This window comes from Falco naumanni, chromosome 13 (genome assembly GCF_017639655.2).
Source record: "Falco naumanni isolate bFalNau1 chromosome 13, bFalNau1.pat, whole genome shotgun sequence".
Classification (NCBI taxonomy): Eukaryota; Metazoa; Chordata; class Aves; order Falconiformes; family Falconidae; genus Falco; species Falco naumanni.
This window is the reverse complement of record NC_054066.1, coordinates 5,232,544-5,259,607: the sequence shown is the minus strand read 5'-3', so window position 1 is coordinate 5,259,607 and position 27,064 is coordinate 5,232,544. Positions and strand designations below refer to the sequence as shown.

The 27,064-nt window shown below is 41.0% G+C and overlaps 1 protein-coding gene across 3 annotated transcripts; it reads right to left on the bottom strand.

The window, feature by feature from the left end:
• FAM168B (family with sequence similarity 168 member B) lies at positions 1 to 23,914 on the bottom strand. Of its 3 annotated transcripts, none has more exons than XM_040613920.1 (7): positions 23,698 to 23,914; positions 17,064 to 17,144; positions 13,341 to 13,424; positions 8,996 to 9,138; positions 7,865 to 8,042; positions 6,502 to 6,631; positions 1 to 5,144 (listed from the first exon to the last, which is right to left on the bottom strand). In XM_040613920.1, the coding sequence occupies exons 2-6, from the start codon at positions 17,131 to 17,133 to the stop codon at positions 6,519 to 6,521; spliced, it is 588 nt and encodes a 195-aa protein (XP_040469854.1). In that variant the 5' UTR covers positions 17,134 to 17,144; positions 23,698 to 23,914; the 3' UTR covers positions 1 to 5,144; positions 6,502 to 6,518. The 3 variants fall into 3 exon arrangements, with proteins under 3 accessions (XP_040469854.1, XP_040469855.1, XP_040469853.1); XM_040613921.1 differs by lacking the exon at positions 23,698 to 23,914 and adding an exon at positions 23,139 to 23,256; XM_040613919.1 differs by lacking the exon at positions 23,698 to 23,914 and adding an exon at positions 19,644 to 19,745.
• Between the last annotated feature and the right edge of the window lie 3,150 nt (positions 23,915 to 27,064).

Genomic DNA, 27,064 nt, shown 5'->3' with positions numbered 1-27,064 from the left:
TAAGCAACACAAGTCAATCTTTATTGAAAACTGAAGTATTAATACATAACAATTCTTGTTACAATAAACGTGCTTTTAAGAATTTAAGTCTGAGCTCATCTACTCATTGAATTGCATAAAAAATAAAAAAGTATGAATTTTTCACAATTGAACTGGCTCAGAATGGAATCTCCACTCTTTGTGTTGATGCGATAGTTCAATGCAGGAGTGAGTGATGCCTTAAAACTTATTCTGGAAGACAACATTGACCTAAAATTAAAAAAAAGTACCAATACAACTGTTCGTAAGACAGTTTTAAAAAAAGTCATAAAAAGGAAACCTGTGTCTACTTCATAACAAACATGGAGAACTATTACTGGGGCCTCTTGTACTTCCACTGCATGCACTCACTTTTTCAAATCTTAGACAGGAGGGCAGCCAATAATAGCATTACAATAAAAAAAACCCACTAACAAATCCATTCTACTTAAAACAAGTCTGTACAGCAGCCAGCTAAAAAAGCTTTCCCAGTTTGCCTGCTAAGTGCCCAAAAGTCACAACAGTTTAGAAAAGTCACGTTCGCTTTCTTGATGTTGAAACTTCAGAGCCCATAAATTGTTTATAGAGTATTTTTTAACACCACAAATGGACCCGTACTACCTGTGGAATTCCGATGTTTCAGTGTTATATTCAACCCACACAAGAAAAGGTTTCCTTGTCCCCAGATAAGCACTGCTCCTCTTCCCTCTCTCTGCCTACAAAACACTGCGTGTCCTCCCAGCGCCCCCGCAGAGGCACACGCAGCCCGCCGAGAGCCCCCGCTACTGCCGGGACCTCAGAGGAACCGGATTCCTGGTGAGACCCGGTGCACAAGACTCTCCTACCTTTGCTGCAGTTGTTCCTGCTCCCCGCCATTCTACCTCATCCAGTCCCAGGGTCTCTGCAGGAAGCTTAGAGTTGGTAAAACACAGGAATAGAAAGCTGATACTTATTAACAAGAACAATCTGAATGAGCTTAAATCTTTACATCTCTTGAACAGGTGCCCACAAACACCCGGAGGTGAGGATGACTGGATTGCTCTCAGCCCCGCGCACACGCTCGGGTCGGCCAGGGACACCCCTGCCACTGGTGACTGAGCCCCTCCGTGTCCTACCCGCTACCGCACACGCCGCGTCCTGGGAAACTGCACATACCTGCCGTCCAACAACCAACAACCGCAGCACCTCTCCTCTCTCCCGCAAGTTCCAGCTGAAGCTTCACTACTGTTCGTGCTCCTAAGATGGGAGGTTTCACATACACGGTATTTGCTATGCTCTGGTATGAGTTTAAGCCTAGAGTTAAGTGGTGGTATCAGATTGCTGCGCTTACCTATTCAAGCAAAAGTATGTTCTAAACTCAAATGAACAGTGTATAATACTGTGCTTAAGCACTGGGGAGCGATTCCAAGTCAATTCTGACCATCTCTTGCTCAGATACCTTGAAGTGGCCTTACTACCCAAGTAGCAGTGAAGCCAGAATGCTCCATGTGAAGAGCAGCCAATGCTGAGTACCCTGGTATACAACTCTGTACCATGAACTATTCTCAAACAACACTAAGACATGGTGGTACTTAAGGGTGGTGGTGGTTTGGGGTTTTTTTCAGTGGATGAAGCAATATAAGGAAGGACTTCAACTAAAATAAAAGATTTTTTTCATCTACCACTGCATCTAAGCATTTAACTTGCATAGTACACACAAAAAGCTTTCTTGAGTAGCATTCCTGCACGTTCTCCTAGAAACTTCCATCAGATGGTTACAAGCATAAGCAAGATCTAGTAGTAGGTTCTCCATTTCCCTTCCTAGTGTTTCGTTAATAACCACCACACCACTGACTAGGGCTACACGTTTTTAGAGCCAATTATTAGCCTTTTTTTTTTTTTGCTGCTGCTACATTTAAAAGACATTTTCATCAGTTGTTACTGACATAGGGAATACCTCAGTTTTTAAAAAATACTTTATCTAAACTCAACACCTGAAATTTGAATTAAAAAAAAAATCTTCCTTGGACTTCTCTTTGTTATTGCTGCAACAGTTATTTTCAGTTCCAGGTTTAAAGTAGTACTTTTTTCTTCTTAATCATATAAAGCTGCCATAAAAGTTTTGTTTTTTTGTATTTTTTTTTTTTTAAAGAGAAGCTTGATCTGAAATGTCTCTACTGCACTAGCTCTTTTCACCTGCTGAGGAGCTCTAGTGCAAACACATACTGCGTATTTATTTATAAAGGAATTCTAAATAGGGAATGTTATATAAAAAGCAGGAGAGAATGTTTCATTAAGACCCTCACTGTGTAAACGCCTATTTAACGATGTACAGTTTCCCCCGCCGCAGTTTTATATCCATGCTTTCTACTATTTGCAACAAAATACCATTAAGATAGTTATATATACACATATTCCCCCCGTCCCCCTGCACTGTGCTTTTGGTTACTTTCCATATCAACTAATGGAGACACGCTCCACCCTCCCAGCAGATTATAATCGATCAAAACTGGAAGGCGCAGTACCTTTGGACAAAGGTACAGTTCTCCCCTTGTGGATGAATCCCATAATGCAACTCAGAAAAAAAAGTGCTCAAGTAAGTGAGACTGCCTAAATGTTACGGAATATTATACAGAGACCAATTCCAAGATGACATTCAGGAATCTGAAGTCAGAGCAAATCTATAGGAAGTCATATTCATTCCTTAACTATTTATCTATTGCAGCATTCATGAAAGTTCTCTCCTATGATTTTCCAAGCTTTAGTTTATTGGGTGATGAGACAGGAGACAGCAAAGCTTTGAGCTTGTTTTTTATAGCTTCTCCCCAGTAGAGCACTGTTTCAACCTCAGCTCTGTTAAAACCACGCTAAGACGACAAAATGTCAAACTCTACTAGCTAAAATGGACAAATGGCCTGTACTAATGTTCACTGTACTCTCTGGCACACCTGACTAATCAAAACTGCAAATTACCACACAAATGGAATTGTTCAACAGACTTGCAACAAAGCAGTACAAGTTCAAATAAGTTTGCCTGGGGTAATTTTCTGCTCCATAGAAAAACATATGGAAATCCCTAAGCTGCAGTTAAGTGCTCATGAGTAAGATTTAAAAGTACTTATTCCAAAAACATAGTTATATTCAAGGCATTAGAAATAAGGGGGCCATCCACTGACAGCGATTCATGCAAAATCAACCTAAACTTTATTAAACAAAAAAAAGAAGTACAAAATATGGAGAGTGCTTACTGTAAAAAATAAAGTTACTGAAGGCTCTAACCACCAACAAGTTATGAAGGTACAGAAGCCTCCTGCCAGGACAGAGTACTGTAATGGCAGCATTAAATCAGCACTGATGATACCCTGAAGTAGCTGCCAAACCCATATAGGAGCAGAACACCCCAAAACAAAGCGTAACTACATATACAATTTCAAAAAAAAAAAAAATCTACTTCTGAATGGAAGTTAACCTACAAGAACAATACAGCCTGATATACCTCTGTGTAAACGCTTAAAAGGGAACAACATTTTATAACCATTTACTGCATAATTTATTGCAGACAGAATGTATCAAAAAAAATTCGCATCTTTCCGGAACTGTAAATCAAGCAGGTTCAAGAAAAACCTTGATTTTCATGTGCAATATTCAAATTTAAAAATTTAAAATCTCCCCATAACAATTTTGGTATACAAATGGGTTCGAAGGCTAGCCCTTTATCTCCACAGCATTTGCTTTGAGGTACTTTTTAAAAATTGAAGTTGCAAGAAAGAATATCAGAAATGACTCATTGCAATGAAATGCTAATCTGCAGTCAAGTCTTAATTTACGTGCTTCCAAGTGCAATTTAGGATGTAAAAAAAGAAAATACTACGAAAACATCAATATGCTGTAACCAACAAATGGCTCCTACTTCAATTACAAATATTTTCAGGAAAAAAAACCCAACAGGTATTTGAAACCTCTGTATCCTGGCAGTCCTATTACAGCATATCCATAGCCCATACTGCAAGTAGCTAATAAGGAAATTGTGTTAAAATGATTTGTTCCCCTTTAACATACTCATCAGGCACACAAGCTTTCCTCAGAATAACATGCAGCTGAACTCCTGTTTGTTGTTTAAAGCCCTAGCATTTCTTAAGTTTCAGGAAAGCAAGCTGGATCAATTGCACATACATTTTCAACTGACTACAACATTCTTTAGGAAAAACAGCACGGATTTCCTGAACTGAGAACGAAAAGAAAGTGTTTTTCTATCAAGTCTGTGTGGCAGTCTCACTTTGACACATCTTGCATCATATGAAAGATAGTACTGGATAGTTATCTCCCCAGGACACGCAATTCATTACGCAGGTGATGTCACCTCCTACTATTCCCAAGAGCCAGTTTTGCCTCAAGGAAGTTTGCTCTACTTACTGGCACACACAGCATTACCTTTGTCATTTCATTCTGATCCTTAAGAAGGTCTGTATAACACTGAATCCATATAATGAAAATGAAAAGGCATGAAGTAAACTAATCGTGTGCGGGATTTCTACAGCTTGTCTGACTCGTTTTCCAGTCACTCCAAATTAATAGTTGAATTTGAAAAGAATACATCACTTAAATAAAAATATGCCCCTTTTGAACTGGCAACTCCATCAACCTGAAAAAGGCTGAAGCACTTATCTAATGTATATTATGGTATTCTATAAAGAAACTCACTTTCATGATTCTACCTTTTAAGACCCTGCATACATTACAACAGTGCATTAGTGATACAAGTTGTAAAATACTTTTCGGTTCCTTTGGATTTGCATATGATGGTTTTTGCATCAGTCACTGCAGGTAGATTGAGCAAGCTTTGTTTTTGTGTTTTAACATGCATTCAACTAGATATGGATCAGAATAAATTTATACTCCCTTTTTATCATTATAATTAGCTAAAAAATTGCAAGACAGTCCACAAAACAGGATTTGCTTTAAGACTAACTGCTGGAGTTCCAAGATGTAAGATATGCAGCACTGGAAAATCTTCAGTGATCAGGAATTAGTAGTGTTTAGCCAAGTGTTGAAAGCATTCAGAAGAAAAGTCCTGGTTGGAGGCATGAGGGCTTCAGCACCAACTTTTAAACCTCATTTTCTTGATTGCATATCTCCCATCTTCAAACCTACATTAAAAGGGGGAGGAAAAAGCAGGAAATTTTCTCAATTACGTGAAATACTATCCAAATGTGGCAGAACATTCTAACGTTGCACGCACCACATCGATATGCACACACAACAGATGTTAACCACTATGTAATGCTACCCTAGCACTTATCCAGTCCTATAGGCTTCTAGGTTAAGAGTTTACTACATTCATTTTCTTCTGCCATGTCAATTCCAGCTTAGGACAAAACTACTAGCAATGGCAAAGTAGAAGCTGCAATATTAAAAAGGTATTTTATGCTAAATGTCATTATCAGCAGTCATGAGTTTAGCCACAGCAAAACTCACTTTTTACGCTCATGTAATAGGATGCTCTTGGATGAAATACATAGTATAGTATCACATAGTATGTGAAACATTTCAGATCTGCAGACTGATATGTGGCATCACAGCAAAATGAGAAATGGCTGTTGCATTACTAACTCAAAGGGAATAGTCACCTGTCATCATAGAACTCTGGACTCTTAACAGCTGAAACAGAAATCCAGAGAAAGTTAACTTTGTCATAAACTAAACAGACTAAAAGTGAAAATTTCTAGTTCAAGTTGGTCTCAAAAAGTCCTTATTGCAAATGAAACAGTTCTCAATTTATGCTAAAAAAATCAGAAATAGAATTGAGGATCCCAAAAATATTAGGCTTCGTGTCAGTTTGACACAAATTACGCCCCCAAAATCCATCCCACCCTACAGCAGATTTCAAAATTAAACTCCTTTTCTTGAAACCCATGATCTAAATTTTGGTCCACGCTAGAAGTGATTTTTTCCTTGCTGACTGCATGAGGTATGAACTGATTGATATTTACATGAAACAAAGTGAATATATGAAATTAACTCAAGGTTGTGTATTTGTTTCAGCACCTTGTGAGAAAAATTCACCCTCAGAGCAAGGCAAAACACCTACCTTGCCTAATATTTAGCCAATCAAAAGTAAGACTAAAGTTACACACATTGCTTCATTCAGGATTCATGCTACTGCTGAATTCAGCAATTACCAATGAATCAAAAATCCTGAAAACATTTAGTCCCAGATGTATTTTAATAAGGCAAAGTTGAGGCTCTTTCTTTCATATTCAGCTATCATGAACCATGAAAATGATTCATGGTTTCTGAAGATACAGACCACTAAAGAAGTCCCACTAGGCTTCTCTCTTTAACAGCTATTACAGAAGCAATTAATTTTTGTGTCTTCTTACTCAATTAGAATATTGTAGAAGTACCACAGACTACTTACCTTCTGAAAAATCTCCCCAGTAAGAACCTCCAATGCTGTCATTTATAAGAAATATTAACTGATTTTAATTTAAATCAGTAACTTACACTGACTGCCAGGATGATCACCACTGTGGGGGCACATAACTATAGGTTGGTGTTCCTGGAGCCCGGTATGTGGGCATAGTAACTGGATGAGGGGCTACTGGAGTTGGGGAATGAGTTGTCAACAAAGTACCTAGGATGAAGAGAACATTTTTTTCAGTAAGGACAAATTCTACTACAGAGGGAAAAAAAAAAAGTTAATTATAAAAACCATCACAGCTTGTTCATCTTCCAATTTAAAACTACCAGTATAATTTTGCACTCCAGCCCCAATCTTTCTTCAAACATTTATGCAAGGGGACCATTTTAATGTTTAGTCCAATGCACCCAAAGACACTCATTACTCAAAAATAGCTCTAGCAGAAAGCCTGCAACATAAGCATTACTCACTGCAAAACTTTTCCCACAGCAGGCTTAACATGCCCTAAGAATACGTGATGGTACAGATAGCTTGACTGATAAATCAGAATAAATTAGTTCTTGTTTGTATTACAGACTAAGGGGCTTCAGAAACAAACAGGCTGAGAAGGCAGGATCTTAACAGCATTACTCTACCGCACTTTGCAGAAAAAGTAACAAACACCTGGCATAAGCTTGCCCACATGCAAATCTCCAACCAGCTCAGTTTGACACACAAATTATCTAGTTTTGAGATTCCTTAAACTAAATCATAAATTTCACAAGATAAAAAACAGAATCTGAAGATGAGCAGCTCATGGCTCTTGGTTATTACTGAACTGAGCATCCTTTGAGTGAATGTGGACATTTCTTCACAAGTTAACACCCACTGAGTAACAAAGCATGACACCCCCTCAGTAAATGCTCACAGATGACTCTAGATTATTGGTTAAACAACATTTTCTCTAAAACACTGCCACTAAAGGAGGGTGGCATTAGGAAGCAGACATCCCTAACCATTGTCTATGACGCAGAAGACCTGCGGGTAGTGTAAACACATAAAATGTTTTATCTCAACATACAAAGAAGGTCAGTGATAGAGGGGTGGGCTGAGAACACTGCATCTCCCTCAGCCTGAAGAGGTTGCTGTTTTCAACCAGGCATAGAGAAATGTATTGAGAAGAGGAAGTCAGACTCTGGGTGAGATGACAAGCAAAGGATGCAAGAGGAAATGACATCCCATACAGATATGGTGAACTATTTTACTGTAATACTAACATCAGAAAAGAGGGTGTGGTATCTCCATCCTCGGGTATAATCAAAATATCACCAAATAAGTATGGAACCTGATCTAGCTGGACCCATTCTGAACTGCCAAGTACACTTCTGGCATCACATTTTTGCAATGCAGCTGTGTTGTCCCACACTGAAAGGAGAGCTTCATCAGAAAACACAAGGGTTCACGTACCTGCTGACATTGCCATAGTAGTCCCAGCCACCATCCCCATCGTCACACCATTTCCTCTTGGCGGCGGAATCGGAGCAGGATACATGGTTGCTGGCATGCCGTTCGGCTGCACAACCGTGGTGTGGTGGATTACGTGGGGTGGTGCTGCATATAAAGGCTGCGTGTAGTAAGTGCCTTGCTGTTGGAGACAAAAGTAAATTAAGTAATTACAGTGTATCTGTTGGGGAAGCCTAATGATTTTATTTTATGATACATTCATGAATGACAACATAACTTTTCTAAAGATCCAATGTATTTACAGAGCAGATGCAAAAACATTCATTTCAATTATTTCCCTGGTAAACTTTTTAACGTTTAGCCCCTTTTAAACACATTTAGGATAACATTCAAAGCAGCTACCTTTGCAGAACTCCAGTGCTGACTACCTTCAGAAACAACGGCTCATCCTTCACTCGCTCCCCTTCCTTTCCTATCTTTTCTTACATTGAGAGAAGTTCTGTCATGGATTATTCTTTCACAACTTTTTATTCAGCTGCTTTTAGTTAAAGAACCAAAGGTTTTTCACAAATCCAAGTACACTAAGCAGACTAGATAAACATTGTTACATGCTTTTAATTCCCTTCAACTACCGTGTACATGCAAGGCAAGTTTCCTCCATGAAAGAAAGAGCGATAACTTTCCCCAAAATATCATATTTACTGAACTGTCTTCATTTTATCCTTTCTAATAATTTTCAGCAGTTTGCCTAGTATGAGACTAACTCCCTGAATCACAACTGAGACTTCCTAAAAAAAAATATATTAAAAAAAATATCAAAAAACCCCACACAAGTTTATGACAATTTTTGACAAAATGAAATCAGAATATGGTTTACAGCATCCAGCACACATTTTTAAAACTACCGAATGTAGTGTCTCTTCAAAGCCTGAACACATTACCAGTTAAGTGCTGAGTAACTGTCAGGCGAGAGTTAACACACGCAGTGTCTGTAAATCACTACCAAAAATTCTTACTGTAGACAACTAAATATTCTCTCCATCCACAAAAAAGTAAGTGATGTGAAGTTAAAGAGTTCAAGCAGATACTACAAAGTAAAAAAACTATCCAGTTTTTTTTGTTTGGTCCATTTACCTGTGCATATGGATTCTGCTGTGGATAGGCACTTCGAACTGGGTACACAGCAGTCTGATAGGGATTCGGTGATGAAGAGTACGGCGGCACTGCTCCACTAGTGGGTGAACAAGATACTTTATATGGGGTGCCTGGTGTGTAACCTGAAACAAAGGTAAATCTGCATTAAAAACATGAAAAACAAGTGTCAGTACACTGCTTTCTAAAGTCAGGTGTACCGATTTCCAAATTCCTTAATCTTCATCAGAGTACTTAGTAGGCTAGTCTCAATATCCAAGCACAAGTTCTATCATTTACACAATACTGAGAAAAGTTTGAAAGTAATAGTTGACTGTGTCAAGTAAGCATGAAAAGTTAAAGATATTATTTGCACAATTTTCTTTTTAAATCTATGGATAAGGAATAAAAAAAGTGGGTTTGGATTTTCATAGTAATGTCGTTAAATACTTGGATTCAGCATATTAGGCAGCTCCTACATAGCAGGATTTGGCACTTGTTAATATTGGCCCGATTCTCAGTGCACCCCAAGTTGTACTGGCAAAACGGTAACGGTTAATTAACCTGCAGTTACCTTCTACCAATGATGATACAGCACAAGAACAACAATTTCAAAAGTCAGAATCATGTAAAGAGCTCCAGATGGATTTTCAGAGAACACAGACTCACAATTTGCAACCTCTACTTCAACTTACATTTATTCATATTTGTTTTCAGGCATTTTCTGAACTGACTGAAATAAATACAAAACGCCATAGGCCTTTTTAACACAAGCACTGTAGAGATCACTGCAGCCACAAATTAAGACTTTGAAGGCACTTCAATATCTTTAAATCTTTTTGTGTATTACACACATAGATATACCCTTTTAACAATGACTTAAGAATTATTTTTATAAATTACAGTAAGACTTCAGGTGCCATCAGAAAGAATTTTGCATTCCTGTTGCAAGGTCCCCCAAATCAGACTGCCTTGTAAATGTTGGGAACTGTTCAATTTTACAGAGACAAGTAGCAACTGCTGGCTCAGACCCTGCCTGAAGACAGTTCTGCAATTTCTCCAGCCCTCGCTGGACAAGGTCTCAGGATAACAGAACAAGGGCTTGATGAGGCATGGAGGAGATCTATGAAGAGCACCACTGCTGCTGCATGCCATACTCTCAAGATTATATTATGGCTTAATGGCCAGAGTGGCAATACCAATACCTTTGCAGCAGCACCCACCAGTAATGACATTCATGATCTATTCTGGAGAAAACATCAAGCCTGTGCTACACCCAAGAGATCTTTGGTCTCATGAAGGCCACACTGAGACAAACATCCACAGACACATTTTCTGTTTAGTTGGAATCGTACAAATGAGTACTAGGGCAGCACAAGGAAGAAAAACACAATTGGTAATCATAGCAAAAAATGATACTATCAGAACAGAGATTAGGTTGACTTTAAAATCTGTCTAGAATGTGCTGACTTCAATACAGAGAACAGATCTGAAGCCATATAGCAGAGAGAACACTGGCATTTGTGTTGTGAAAGATCAGTCTGTGCAGACGGCATGATGACAGATGACCTTCATTCTTTTTGCAGAAGTCCGAGTTTCTTTCCAATTTCATTCCACCCTTCAAACAGAAAATTGTTATGTTAACGAAGAAATAGGCTTCCCATGGGTTTTTTTGGGGATGTATGTGGGTGTTTGGGTTTTTTTTTTTCCAAATAGAATTTATCGCCTTTAGACACTAAAGAAAGCTACCACAGCACTTACTCTGAACTAGTTTTTAGAACTCCTAAGTATTTGACTAATAGAGCATGGTGAGGAATAACTTCTACTTCTAGTACAAGGAGCTATTTGCATTGAAGAACTCCACTACAAAATGCTGAACATGAAGCACCACTACTGAACTACAACTATGCCCTCAGCAAGCCCTCTCATTCTAAAACCCCACTGATAGGGCTGCACAGTAATTTAAATTTCATCCTTGCAAAGTGGTACATCTGTACAAGAAGTATTCTGCTTTCCCATTTAAATTTCTCCTCCCTTACAGGGAGCAAAGACCTTAAAGTAAACCACGTTGTTACTGAAAAACACAGAAATTTAAGAAAAATACTTGTAGGTACCAGAAGGTACCCTTCCTGAACAGCAGTGGCATGGCACATTCAAATACTGCTGTGTGATGTGAATTTACAAAAGCTTTGATTCTACAAACAAGCAGTTACATCAGAAAAGTTAAAAAAACATCCCAGTTGGTAGGATGAAGTACGTCAAGTTATCTGCCTGAATTAGAAGATCTGGGCATTTTGAACTTTTGTTCATAGCTTAAACAGTAGCTAAAGCTTGAAGCTATTCTTAGTTCTGAAACAGAAGTTTATTTTCTATTCAACAGCAATAGAGACTAGTTGTACTAGCTTTAAAAAGAATCAAGGACATTCCAAGACGGTACATGACTTCTATATATCTTTATTCCTTTTTAACAGAAAAGTGAAAAATATATTACTCTAACCTTGTTATATAGTGTGAAATATATTCCAAGATTAATCAATGCAAACTGATTTTACAATGAGATTAAGTCAAACAAGTCAACATTCTTCCCTAGAAACCATAACCTTTTATTACGTTAACGGACATGAAGGAGAAAATGCAATCAACTGGGTAAAAACAACAGTCTCATGATCTGGCAAATTGATTACATGCAACTTATGTTCATCTTCCTGCAACAGCATTCACAAATTGCAACCAGTAATAAAACCAAAAATACCTTTCAGTTATCTGATCCTTAGATTAAAAACTACAGCTACTCCTCACCACAGCTGCAGGAATCCCGACGATACGTACACTGAAGCACAGAAGGCAGAGACATCACTAAGGCAAATCTCACCCGTGAAACTGAAGGCTTATTAGTAATACAAGCCAATAATCAGATCCCACATAGGGTTTGGATTCCCATGCTAAGACTTACAACCCTGATGGGAACTACTCTCCCTTGAACATCCCTCTCGAAAAGTTCTTAAGCAACCCAGTGCAAATGCAAGCTGGTGCCCCTAGATAGGATTCCTGCACAGAGGCAATACCCTATCAAAGGACAGATATATTTTTTTTCTTTTTTAATTACTGGAACTTTATAATATCCATCCATTTCCCTACCTAGAATTCAAGACCAAAGACAAGCCAAAATCAGCTCTGTGCTTGCTATGCCTCTAAGCAGCAAACCGAACAGACACACGGGCCGTACAACTAGAATACACCACAGTTCCAAGGAAAGCTACACACTTTTAATAGGTTCTGAAGGCAAACATTTTAGATGACTTACACTCTCTCGCCTCAGTAATTGCTGCCACGCCCTTTTAAGAGTCTCCTGGTAGTTAATGACACGCCATACATTGCAAACATTGAACTTCAATACTGCAAGCAGACTTTCACAACCTAAGCTTCCCAATTTCAATCAGCATCTTTTCCTATCTCCACAAGTTACACACAGGCATTTGGGACAAATTTGGTTATGTGCCACATGTATCTCTGAAATGCTGACATAATACATGCAAGTGAAAGTTCCTGAAGACAGCCCAAATCTACATTAACAAAGCAATGTAAGGAATTCCTAGACATACAAAATAACCACAGGGAGAGTACTATTCTATCAGGTGTATGTTCCTGGTTTAAGTAGAAATCAAATGCTATGAGTTTCTGTTTGGTTTCAAGCATTACCATACAAAAATAATCTTTTATTTGTGGAAGCAGACCTACATGAAAACAACTTAGGTGAGTGCTTCCATTTCTCGTGCCTATTTCACCATGTCCCTTTTCCTAAGCACATGACAGTCCCTTTCTCACATGCAAGTGAGAACCCTCCTCCAGTATCTACTACGGGCAAACCGCTTTCACCCAGCAACCAGGCTTTCCAGACAATTAGTTTGTGCAAGACAATTTTAAGGGCAGAAAGAAGGCAGCAAACTGAACTTGGTAAGATACAATTTAAGGAAAGGATGAAAAAGAATAATTTTGAAGACAACTGAGAAAAACATGAATCTGAAAACAACCAGTAGGATGCAAAGCAAGCGGATTCACGAAGGAAGCAGTGAAGGGAAACGTGATGCAAATCCTCAAGCCTGAAATATAGAAACAACAGCTAAAAACTCAGATTCTCCTTTCTCTGTAGGTGAAAGCAGTATGACTGAAGACAAGATTATACTCATTTTAATTTATCAGATGATTCCTTATGAGTCATATTCAAAGTAATGTAAAACTTATCCCACAGTGTAAGTGTTATTTGTAAGCCTCTACAGCTTTTCTTCTTTCTTGGTTCTAACAACTTCCAAAATTCAGGTTACTGCTTTGACACACCTATTACACGTACCTGTCTGGAAGGTAGGATTTGCTCCAGGATACATATTAGGGGAATAGGCAGGAGCAGCCGCTGCATAGCCCATTGGGAAGCCAGCTAGAAAAAAGAATATGTCAAAGTTATTTTCTAGACCGACTGAACAGTCTAATCAGACTTTACTCTCAAAGATTCTCACTGCACATCTTTTGATTGAGATAAGCTAACAAGCAGCCTCCAATCACACCTCCTCAACTAAAACACTGGGCTTCAATTCTCCCAAGCCACCTGAAGCTGAAAGCCAGATGAAGGGAACAGCTTAAGTAGTGACAAGTGCCCTTCTCCCTTACATCCCTGTTTCAGCAAATCCCAAAAGTTGGTTAAGTAACACTTCAGCCAGTGGGGCAACAAAGTTTTGCGCAACTATTCAACTCCCCCCTCTCGCCCCTGACTTGTTCTGACACTGACTAAACTGTTGGTGAACAAGACCTGATATACATAAAATATTTATCTGAACAAAAGGGACTTTTTCACAGAAACAGATCCCTGAAAGTCAGTGACTGACTCTTCAGATCAGAGATACCCCAAGCAAAGAGTACAAAGCAACACTGAGTAGTCCAAAACATTTGTTGCATTTGACACAGATTTGTTAACTGCACTCAGGCATCAGACAAGCTCACCAGTTCCAGGCACGTACTATGACAGTTAACAGTAACAAGTGGTTCAACTGAGGGAATCGACAAACGGGTAGGTAAACACTTCTACACCAGAATACAAGAACCACTGTGGCTGAACTAACATCACGATATATTGGTCTCCAACATAAGGCATAAAACAGTATTAAAAAAAGCTAGTTACTTGAAAGATACAAAGTTTGTTTAGATTGTAGTAAGTGAAATATCTGTATTAATCATAGTTGTTAATTTTCCCAGGAACTTCTTTACATTTTTCCAAACTGTAAAAACAAGTAATGTCTGTATTTAGAAAGACACAGTTACTACCACATTTTGTTATCAACATATAAAGATTCCAATTCTCCAGAAAAAGGGGAATTACGATTTGTATATTCATTGTCAGGCTTAAAGTTGCTAAGTTTTAAACTGCTATTCAGATTTGAAGGATTTCTATTTTGCTATAAATCCCAGAGACTTTAGCCATTACTCCTAACAATAAAAATTCCTTAGCTCAGGACTGTATATGCTAACCTAGTTTTTAAACTACTCTGTAAACATACCAAGTGACATACTTGCCACTGCTATTAGGTGGTCAGCATGGGTAAGACTAAGAAAAGCATTACGCTTAAAAATCAAAAGGTAAAAACAACATATCCAATACAAAACTTTTCAGAGTATATATAGCTCTTAAGTTTTCAAATTCACAAGCTGCTAGTGAAAAACTTTAGCGAAGCTTTACACCTTACTCAAAGTGACTGCACATGTGCGACATTATATATTGTATACATTTTCAGTCCTCTTTTGTTTCTTCACAGGTTTAACTCCACAGTAGAGCACCCTGAGCTGCTCAGGAAACAAGTCATTTATGAAAAACAACTACAAGAAGCAGCAGTTTTAACTTCTACACAGAACTTTCATCTATGTGAGATTATTCAGCTATGGCACCCTTGCTACTGTAAACCCCTCCAACAACCTCAAATGGGCGTAGTATAATATAAACAGCTATTAAGTATGCAACAGCTTTAGAAACAGTGCCTTTAAATAATACAGCCCACCTAGCGATATGTTCATTACTTTCTATCACCATGCAACCCATGTGAATTCAGTGACTCTGAATGGAGAATCTGTAGCTTTTGAACTAGGAGAGGCAAAGAAGGGAGACTTTGTAATGCAACAGTTTTACGAAATCCTAAAATACAAATCTACTTTTCATTTTAGAGAATGTGTTTTGTGTTTATGCCATGACCTTTAAGCCTGAACCAGGTGGGTCAGCAAACAATCTCTAACAGTGTAAATCTGAAGACCTTACTAATAAGGGTTACAGTTGTGTAAACAGACTAACTGTTTTAAGGAAGAATTTTGGGTGATCAACTTGTAGCATGACATTTATGGCACTTCTATAGCAATTCTACTTCAATTCCATGTATTTTAATTATACTAATTTACAACCAAGTGAAGACTAGCAAATACTGAATTATGTAAGTACTGTATATGTACTCTAATATGTATAACAGAATAAAAGATTAGAAGTTGTAATGTTGTTTAAACTGCTGTTCATCAATCTACAATAGTGCATCTTCCTAAGTAAATTAAGGTACCACTTAGTTTAGTATAAACAAGCGCTTCAATGCAATGTGTAAATGGATATAAGTGCAAATGAAACAGTTTAACATAAATCTGTTTTTAGAAAATGATTAGAGATAAAGATACAGTTATATTTAAATAATTCATAACAATCCATATCTAATGTAAAAGAAAGCCCTGAAAAAGCAAATATTATGAATATAACTGCACTGCAACTTATATTGATTAGTAAACCACTGCTGCTCACCTTATTATAAAATTACCATAGTCCATATAACTACAGACAGTTACAAAGAATAAAAGAAAAAAGTGCAGGACCTTATGGTTACATAGCATCAGCTTTACAATTTATTACTGCACCATTTCAGTCACTCAATTGACTTAAAAACTTCGCAACACAGTCTGTCTTTTCCCCTTATAAATACTGTAGAAATCAAGAAAGATACCCTGGTTTGAGGAAAAATTAAAAGTACCTGAAAAGCAAAAATAAAAAGTAAAAGGTTTTTGAGACTATCAAGTCAACAGTAAAGAAAATTCTTTTAAGCACCAGTTTTTAAATAAAGAAACAGAGAAAAGTGGAAGAGGAAAACAGGAACTCCAGTACGCTACCTAAGCTGATAAATGAATTTTTAAACTGTAAATACTAGTAGGAAAATACAGTACAGCTACAGAGAATATGAACAGTAGCAACGCAGAATGATTTCTAGTTCCCAACACAGACATCAACTAGATCACAAAACAGCCTCCGCGTAAAAAGCTACAAAAGTGTAATTGCTTATGACACATAAAATCTGAGCTGAAAGACCCTTTGGCCTCTCCCTGGATGGAATAATTCCCTTACCCCAGAGATATCAGGGTGGGAGGGGGAAAGTGCAGCAAGACATACTGCTTGAAGTGCCTCACAGAGGCACACAGCCCTTCTCTTCAGCCTCCCTGGTAAGTTCTATCCAAATCTAACTACTACCTTATCCAACTTTTGAATTATGGGGACACCAGAAATGAAGCCTGCTCGCAAACACATTAGGAGATGAGGGGGAAAAAAAAACCCTGGTGGAAAACCTGAAGACAAATGAGAAGCAGAAAAAGCAAGAAATGCATTTAATTTCTTTTTTAAACACATTTTTTGGCCATTTGCTTGGTCCCACCTTTCATGCCATGCTTCAGGCAGTCATAAAACAGATAGCATGAAGAAGAATTAAGAGGATAGAAAGGTTAACAGCGCCAGCCAACTAGCAGCAGAAATAGACTGACTCCTCTTCCTTCAGGGCATAATTATTAGAGCTCCTAAAATAAGCTGCTTTGGAAGAGATACTGGAGTTAGAAATATAACAGAACAACTAACACCACTCTTAAAACATCATTCTTTACATTTTAAAAAAAACCCACCCAAATCCCCAAACAGATTACCATACATGAAGACCTTCATAATTGACTATTTCTCCTTGATTATACAGATCAATGTAATTGAAACTAATTTAAAAAAAAAAAAAAAGTTACTTACCTGGATAACCAATTCCTTTGGCATTTGCATAGGGAACCCCAGAAGATCCAGGGCTATACACAGGATTCATGATTTCAGTAACTAAATCAGGAGAAGAAAAAAAGAAAAAGAAAAAAGTATTTACTTGAGCATAGGGAAAGCTTGAGATCTCAACAACTGAACTGGAAATGGGGGAAAAGTATAATCAGAAGAAAAAGTAACAGAGGAGAAAGCAGCAATTCCGCTGCTCATCAACACTAAAACTGTAGCTAAAAGCAAGACAGAGCAGCTGTAGAAATAAGTTTCAAAGCATCACAAGTCTCAATCACCTAGAGAATGTGTCAGGAATTAAAACATTCCTTGTTGCAGAGCATGTTTTCAAAATATTTCCATCCCTAAGAGCTCCCCCATGGTGTGCAAATCTATAATCCACTGCAGGAGTCCACCTGTGTTGGACTTCCCCCCCCATGTCATCTTTCAATCACTTAGCATCTACCATCTCATCAATCTTTGTTTCTTCCCAGTTCTTTCGTGAAGCATCTAGCCAAGGGATGCAAATACTGCCAGTCTACTACTGCTCACATTTCAAGCCTGGGATTCCAGTCCTTTACCAGCACTAAATTCATCAACCATCAACAGCCCAAGTATTGCAGAACTAAGTGGCAAAAGACTTTCTGTATTAGACAACTAGCTCACATTTGTTTAGTTGCTGCCAAGTTCTTCAGAGCCTATGACAAGCCGACAGTTGGGTCCAGTCATTTCTGAATTACGTATTCGCACACCAGAAAGGCACCTACAAGCTAGCATCACCGGCAGGAATAAAACCAAATACCCAGTTTTAAAAAACATCTTGTATATAAACACCAAGGAAAATAAAACTGCACTGAGGATGCTTCTCAAGCTTTTCTAGTACACCTATGTACTTCTAGGAATCACAGCTCACAAGCAAGCTTGCCATGTGCCTCTTACACAGTACCATTCACAACTACTTTTCTAGTATTTTAGAAAACACGCCGCCCCCCCCCCCCCCCCCCCCTTTATTTTCAATTATCTTGTTTTCTTCATTTATTTACAGATCTACCACTTCTCTTCCTGCAGCTGCTCATTTCTGACAACAGCCTCCAACAGCAGAACAGGAGGGCACACCATGAAACCAGACTTTCCTATTAACTGTTAATATCTGATACTTGAGTCACTTCCTCTTCCACCGCTTGAGATGCTGCCTTTCTTTAAATGAACAGTGTGTTAAACAGTTTAACAGAATTTTGTAAATAAAGTTTATGAAGCAAGAAGAGACATCATTAATCACGCGCTACTTCAGCTACAGAATACATTACGGCAGGAACCGGAGTTAAGTTTATCAGTATAGCTGCATCAATAAACTTATGTTAAGTGACTGTATAAAGCATAAGTAGTTTGCTTTTGAAGTAACACTAAATTCAGCTGTATGTCAAGTTTTAGCAGTGCCTAGTACACAGCAGAAGAACCATTTGTGCACAATTAAGAAGTCAGAAAGTGTATCATCAGATTTCATAAAACACTCAAACTCTGTGTAAGACAAATAAGATTCACCAGTTTCTTGGACTTCCCCACACACACTTATCAATAACACTAACTTAACTAGAACTGCTTTTATTTTTTCCATTTTCATACTTGGATTACATATCAAGACAAGAATGAGTTAAAAACAAACAACTTACCATTTACATTGCTTAGGATGAAGAAAGTTCCCCAGAACAATGTTTTAATCACCTGACCAACATTTAAAAAAAGCAGTTTGACACAAATCTCTTTGGAAATGTTCTACAGCAAACTAGCTGTCTTCAAGTATAAAGCAGTATTTTCCACTGAAGCCCCGTAGAGTTTTAGTAGCATTAACTCTGCTGTGCCATAACCAACAGGCATATTTTGCAGGACTAGCATTTCACTCACTGTAGCAAGACTGTTCTTTTCCCCCGTACTTTCTTCTGTGTATCCTCCTTCCTAAAGAAGGACTTACTTGAAAACTTCCAGTCTGTTGCCTTAGCATCTCCCTGCATTTCCTCCTCATTTGCAACTCTGCTCCTCTTTCAGTGTTGATTTTGTCACATTTTGTCTCTAAACTTACAAAACCCGTAAGAGGTTCAAGCTTCACTTCAGTCTCAGCAAGCATTTCCAGGTTGTGGGGGGTCTTAAGGGAGGTGGATATAGCCTTCCACTCAAATGGAAGCAGCACTCTCCCACACCCCCATACCCCTACACATACTCTGCTGCTCCTTGCCGTCCCTACAGCAATTAGGAGGAAAGAAGAGCCTGTAACCCTCTCACCATTCTGAATGGCAACAAGAAGAAAGAAAAAAAAAAACAGTAAGAGCATTCTGTGAATATCTGGGTAAAATATAAAGAATATAAAACCACCCTCCAACTATTAGAAGTATTACTAGTCGGTGACTGCAGAAGAACACAAGGACATACATTCTGGGAGATGACAAACAGAAGACATACAAAGCTGAAAAGGTACAGAAGATGAATAGAAAAGGTCAGATAACTCATCAGACAATCTCAAAGGAAGTGCAGATCAAGAGACAGGAATTCCACTCCAGTAAGGGGAAAAAAAACCACCTATGGCACTGGGAGCCTGCCAGCTGCCTCTTACTGGAAACAATGTCAACTTCCACTTCAAATGCATCCATATGTCGAAACTGGGAGTGTGTACACAGACACATACTAATTCAACTTTGGTTGAACAGGTATGCACTTTCACACTACAGCTTTCACCACTGAAATACAAGTAGAAATCCACCAGCCTACAATAAGTGCTTACAGTTTTTATAATGCAGGCAAAACTTCAGATCACTTCTAACTGAAAATAACTATTTTCAGGTCTTCTCTGAAGGACCCAGCATGTGGAAGTATAATTATATAGTATTACGCAGTGGTTGCAATCATCCCACTCTTACAATAATTTTACTTGGAAGGGCATCTGTTATATTGAAATATGGAAACTTGCAGTCCACTTCCCTGTAACACTTAAAGTCCACATCAAACGCTAGGGAAACTAGTACGAAGCGAACCCGAAGAACCGTGGCTTTCAACCTTTTTGTTGGCATCCCCTCCAAAGCATTCTCATGTTAATGTATATGTAAATAAGTGTCTACTGTGCATCATCTGTATATAAATTGCACAGTCAACTGTATATAAATTACAGCCAACTAATTCTTTCAGCTGAAATTAAGGTAATCATCCTTATTAAAGATACTCTGATTAAAGACTATGCAAGCATGCTTGGGAAGTGCAAATGCTTCACCTTTCATTCTTGCCAAAGCCAAACAATAAAACTCAAGTTTTGATCAAGCTTGTTAAATCTCACCTTGGTACAGATACCAGGACAACCCATGTTTCAGGAAGCTGAGCACAAAGGCCAGCCACTGCTAACGCTGAAGCTCCAGCACTCCAAATTGGATGCTCTTTTGCACATAGCTTTTCCTGATGCACTCAGAACAAGCATGTTTCTATGAAATTCTGTTTTTAAAAATAATTTTACAGAGATACATGCAAAAACCCACATATCAATGCAAATACTGTAAATCAAACTCCATATTCCTTAGTAAGAAATACATCTGTTAAAATTTATTTTCAAAGGTGTGTGGAAACACTATCAGAACCAGATCTACTGAATGCCACTTTGTGCCCACTTGATGACAATTCCATCACAAGAGCTGGGGAAGAATCTCCAAGTACCTTGCCTAAAGCACACTACTGCGGTCCACTAATGCTTTTGTTCTTGGAACTTAAGCAGACTCACACTAAGTCATTACAGTATTTAACATCTGTCCATCCTGTAATATTTTCAGAATGTCATTTGCTATGAAACTGTACAAACTACCCAGTTTCCACTTACATACAATTCCTTAATTACCACCTTAGTAATGTTCTACATTTTACCCTTTTGATTTCCAGTTGAAGCTTAATGAAAGTAAAATACAATTCCTATATGCCTGGTAATTTGTAATGTAAAAATATAGTTTCCTCTCCTAAGCAACAAGGAAATAATTCAGGACACTTCAGCTCTTCAAATAACTGACAACGGTTAAAGTCCTAGTTGCATTACATTCTATTAAAACTTCAGCCACCAAAATAGGCCCTTTGATGCAAATCCTAGGCCAAACAACAGGCCCTCTTGTCACGATTATTTTTGAAAAGGGGGCTCCTATCAGCAGGCATTCAAGACTTCATAAAGTCTAAGACAACACATATCACACGGCATTGGTATTTGCAGGTAGCACATGCTTCATTTCTTCCATTCATCCACAAAAAAGGTCACCAAATTTTACAAGGAAGCAAGTATTGCCCCTGTTCAGAACAGGGCATGGGTTTTGGGGGAGTTTGCAACTGAAGCCAGCTGGAATCAATGCTTACACACAACTGCCACACTTCTGGCAAGCGGTCCCACTCCCTGTGCTGGGACAGCACTGCACTCTGACCCCTCAAGTAAGTTAGATCAGCTAAGTCAGTTGGCAGAATTCTGTGTTTTCCTGGAGTTTTTTCAGCAGAGGGTTGCTATATTTTCTTTGTCCCAGCTTGAGAGAGCCGAGACTCATCACCAAATGGCTAAGATAGCACCAGTACCAATGCAAGTAAGGCAGCATGACTGGAGAGTGGCAGTACAGACTGAGGTTGCAGAACCACAGCCTGGAAAAGGACAGTTAATAACTTTGCCCAAAGTTCATGCAAAATAAAATACAAAGCTGGAAACATCATTCACATGCAAGTCTTCCTCCCCTGCTCCAGTTACAAGATGTTCTTCTCATAAAAAAGAAAGAATGAGATGCCTGCAATCACCCTTCTATATTTCATGTGTATGCAATTTTTTAAGACTACAAAGGAATAGAGCAGTTTAGACTTCTTAATCCTTTCTAATGAATACAATTCTCATCTCTAAGCCTATTCTACTTGCTGTTTGTTGTTATGGTTTTTTTGGTGCTGAAATACACATATATAGTAACACCAACACTACTTGTACCCAGCATCAGTAAGGGTAGAGACACTGTGATCATATATTAAAGAATCCACATAATTAGTTCTATGTCATTCACAAAAAGAAAACCCACACCAAAAATGTAATACTAAGACCCTGCTTGTAAATCAACTTCATTTGTACATTAGTGGCGTTACTCTATTCTTGCTAAAACTCCAGAACATTACCAAAACCTTTCTTCTCCAAACACCCACTATCTATGGAAAAAATTAAACAAATGGCCCAGCATTTCTCAGTCTACGATTCCTGTTGGTGGTACTGCACAAGGGGATAAAAGTTGTCAGCTCCTCTCCCTGCAGCACAGCAAAATATTCAATTCTCCATCGTAAAAATCTTAGAAGCTCGCCTATTGCCAAATTCAGGGGAAGTTTATCAACTCTGAGAAGGGGGATCAAACTGGAAGAATAAAACCTTACAATGTGAAGGAATCACATTTACAACTTCTTAGTTAAATCTTGAAGCTCTGCTTCTTTGTAAATTCTTACCCTGCAAAGCGTTTTTTCATTAAGTTCATTTTTAGTTTATTCCACCTTGACTTTTGAAACAAGATGAAACTGTTACAAGCTCCAAATCGAGAAAGAATCTCCAAAAGCCTCTTAATTCCTCCTGCTTTTTAACCTGAAAGCTAAAGCGTGTAATTACTACCCCAAACATACAGGCTGGGAAGCGTGCGTTATACAAGCATGGAAGTTTTATGACACTAACAATTATATATCCTACTGTAAAATCACATTAGAGCAGACAGAAAGTCTAGTCAAATTAGATTAACATGCACACTACTACTGAACATTTAAGAACCAATTAAGGCCAGCTCTTCTCATGCTGAGCACTGCATACCGGTGTACCTCCCCTTAGCTAAAAACCTAACTTTTTACGTTTCTGGGAGCCCAGATTTCACGATGTGCCTGGTGTTTATGGTTTGGCTCCAAACGTTCTAGAAAAGCACTGAAAGGCCGGTTCGCACCGAGCCTTTTTGTCTCACAACTGCTCCTATAAGCTATGGACAACTAAAATGTTATTCCTTCCACCAGCTGACAGACACAAAGGTAACAGGGCAGGTACAACGCGCCGCAGCTTACCCACGCTATTTAATTAAAAATCCAGCCGGCCGATGCCCTCCCGACGCTGTACCCGGTTTTTAGGAAGTTATCCCCAGCACCTCCAGCCTACACCAGCGAAGCGGCACTACGGCCGTGGCCCGCACGCAACCCACCGCACGGGTGACCGAGCTCCCGCCCGCCGCAGAGCAGGGCCCCGGGCCGGCCCGCACGCCGCTGCGGAGCCGCCGCTCCCCCCGCAGCCGGCCCGTCACCTGCCGCCCTCCCCAGGCCGCTCCAGGCACCTGTTACGAGGCGCTGAGAGCCCCCGAGGGCCGCTGGCTGCCCCGCCTGGCGGAGCTGCCCCGGCCCCGGCGCTGCCCGCGGCCCCCGCACCGCCCCCCCGGGGTGGCGCCAACGCCGAGGGACTCGCCCGGGCGGCTGAGGGGGCGGCGGGGCGGCGCGGCCCTGCCGAGGGGCCGGCGGCGGCGCAGGCCGCGGCGGAGGCGCGGGGCCCGGGCTCCCTTACATAACGGGCCGGCGCGGCGGGGGGAAGGAGCGGCCCCGGAAGCCGGCGCCACCCGCGGCACCTCGCACTCACCGGGCTGCGGCGCTTCGTGGTGGCGGCCCGGCCGTCGCTGGCTGTCTCGCTGCGTGCGTGCGTGCGTGTGTGCGGCTGTGCGCGCCTGTACGCGGGTGCGGGAGGCGGCGGGCGGGGCGGGGCGGCGGGCGGGGCCGGGCGGGCGGGCGCTGCGCGGGGCGGAGGGGGGGGGAGGGGCGGGGGCAGTGGCCGCCGGGCGACTCCGGCTGCTCCGCGCCCGGCCGCACCGAACAACTGCGCACCGACCAGCGGCCGACGTCACTTCCGCGGGGGAGGGGGCGCGCGCCCTCGGCCGAGGGGGCGGAAGCCGCCGTCACGTGCACGGAAGCCCGCGGGCGCTGCCCCCCCGCCCCGTGGCACGTGACCCTGTCGCCATCGGCGGGGCCCGCGGGGGGATTGTCCGCCCGCCTGAGGGGTCGGGCCGCGTCGGGGGGAGCCCGAGCTTCGTCCGGCCCCGGAGGGGAGCGCCTGGGCCCGGGCTCTCCCGGCTGCGCGTCCCCGGCGCCCACGGACCCGGTGCCGGGCGCCCCGCGGGGCTCGGCCTCCTCGCACTTTGCCCAAAAACCGCCTGGAGAACCGATGGCCGGGGGCGGCCGGCGGGGCAGGCCCCGCCGCGGGCCGGGGGCGGGTGGCCCGGGCCAGGCCCCCGTGCAGCAGCTGCTGTGTAGTGAGAAAGGCCGGGCCCCTCGGGCTGCACCTGCGGAGGGACGGGGAGATCCGGGGAAGGGGGAGATCCACCCATACTGGGACCGGGCAGGCAAAGAAGAGCCGTCAGACAGCACCTCCGAGAGTGCCTGTGGCTGTGTGAGGCACCTGGACAGGTGGTGCTGTGAATGCAGTAACTCCTCATGAAAAGTTTCACTTTTTCTGTAGTTTTTCTCTGCTCGGAGCAGGGAAACCCATCAGAGTTCTCTAGAAATTGGAACTGTCCCAAACTCGGTATAAAACTGAAACATGAGCAAGCCAGCCTAAAGGGAGTTTACCTGTTCAGGTTGGGGAGCTTCCCTCCACCTTTCCACTTGCAGGTGGAAGCCAACCTGGCAGCTCAGGCCTCACGGGACCTCTTCGGATTATGATTTGTTCCTTGGACAAAACATTCAGACTTCTCATCTTACAAGATCTAGAACTGACTTTCTTAGGTAAAGCACTAAGTATCTGCAGAGGATGGGACACAATAGCAGCGTGTGAATTTTGCCCAGAGACTGTGGACGTTACTGAACACACAGCACAGACCAAAGTGACAGCCACACAGCAATCATACTGCTCGTCCTTAAAAAACATGACACGTGAAGCTGCACACACTTGTGGTAAAGGCCAAGTCAAGACAATACTTGGCGCTGTCCAACAACTGTTAAGGAAACGTAACTTTGCAAGTACATGCAGGCAGCCTGAACAGAGAGGGTCTGTCCTGAGAAGGCTGTACAAACGGTGCCATTAGCTCAGAGGTGCTCCTGACAGGCACCGTGACTAATGCCACCAAAGGGTGAACTGCCAGCATAGCAACAAATATATTATTAATTAGCTGAGGCTGCACATGAATGCCTAAGCCAGCGTGCTGCTGGAGGGTGATACTGGTATTAAACCCAACAAACCACAACAGGTAGGAGGCAAATGGCCCAGCACCGCACCTCTAGTGAGGAGCTGGTGGTGGTGCACTGCAGGGGGATCTGAGCAGCAGCCCTGGTGTTGTTAACAAACCTACAGTCGGGACAGACAAATGTGGTGGGTAAACCAACAACTCCTACGACAGTAAAAGATACTAGATCAGCTTCTTCTTGAAGAAGGTCTCCAGTACAACGTGCTGAGCCCTGGCCAATACACAGCCTGCAGAAATGGGCCTGGCATCCATAGGGTTACATGACATTACAGGGTGTCGCGGAACCCTGCTGAACTCTGGTAACTAGTTTCACTAAAAGCCCCCTTGCTTAGGGATGTGTTATAGTATCAACATCCCTTTCTGTTACCCCACAATGCATTATTATAAAAAAACCATAGGGGTATTACTATTTATGCTAAGTAGCGTTCTGAAAACTATGCCTAAACTGTAAATTTATACTTGTCTCGTGGTGTAATACCTTACAGCATGGTGGAACACATTCCAGCCAAAACAAAAATCTGATACCAAAGAGATGACAAGGCAACAATCTGAACTCTTGCACACTGGCAGCGCATATATGAGTCAATCACTGGTTTGTGTAATTAGTAGTCTCATATGTTAACTACATATCGGTTCTACGGTACGCAACCCTTGTCAAACAGTAAATTACAAACATACAACTGTGGTTGGAAAAAAATCACAAAAAGATGAAAATTATTTTTAAAAACTAATAGACCTGAAGACCTTTCAATATTTTTCTTGTACAATGTCATAGTTTCAGTAGTAAAATGTAGTAGTGATAATGTTCTCTGTGGCAGAATTGCAAATTGATTCACAGCTTGCTGACATTTATGACAGGTAGGACAGCTTGCTCTTCTCTAATTATCCTCAGATGTCTCCCTCTTATTGTAATACGCTTTCCAGAAATGTGAACTGACATTCATCAGTCATGCTGGTCAGTCACAGAGGAGCACTACAATAAATGGAGAGTTGGTGCACTGACACTAGCTACATTACAGAAAGAATGGTAACATTAATCTCTAGACAGGAATGAGTATCAGGGTGACTCAAATACTGTCTCTGGCACCACAATGTAAGACTGAGTGTGGTGTGTTTGGATAGGAGGAGGGAGACCTGTCTGGGGGGCGAGAGGTCACAACTGCTGTAACCACACTAATGATAACAAAAAAATTGCTTGAGAAGATGTAGTCGCAGGCACTTCAATATATCTGCTGGAGGGGACTCAATTTTTAGTAATGAGGAAGTGACAATAAAGGCACTACAGGGAACGATACCATCTACAGCGAGACGATACTTGCTCCATAACTATTTCCCATGTTTTGTGGACTATTCCATAGCACTTGAAACAGCCAACACCCACCCACCCCCCCCCCGCTACTACTGCACTGCTAAGGATTTTCTCTGCTATCATCAGTCTCACCTGGAATTGCCTGAACTCTTCTGGAAATCTGTGCATCCACCACACCCGGGACGTGCCCTGGAAGGGGATAACTGCCTCGGACAGCCACCACCCTGTGCCTATCAGACGATATTGCAATAGCGTGGCTATTTTTATCTGGGTAACTGTTTTCCAGTTTTGTATGTAAACAAATGGATAGTTATTTACTATCCTCTTAATACTTTGGTGGGGTTTGGTGGTTTTGAACTGTGTTGTCTGTGTGTTTAATTGTTACACATTCTAAAAGAAGCAAAACTTACTGGTGTGCAAGTAAGAGCGGGCAATGGAGATGTGGAGGGTCATGTTAATTC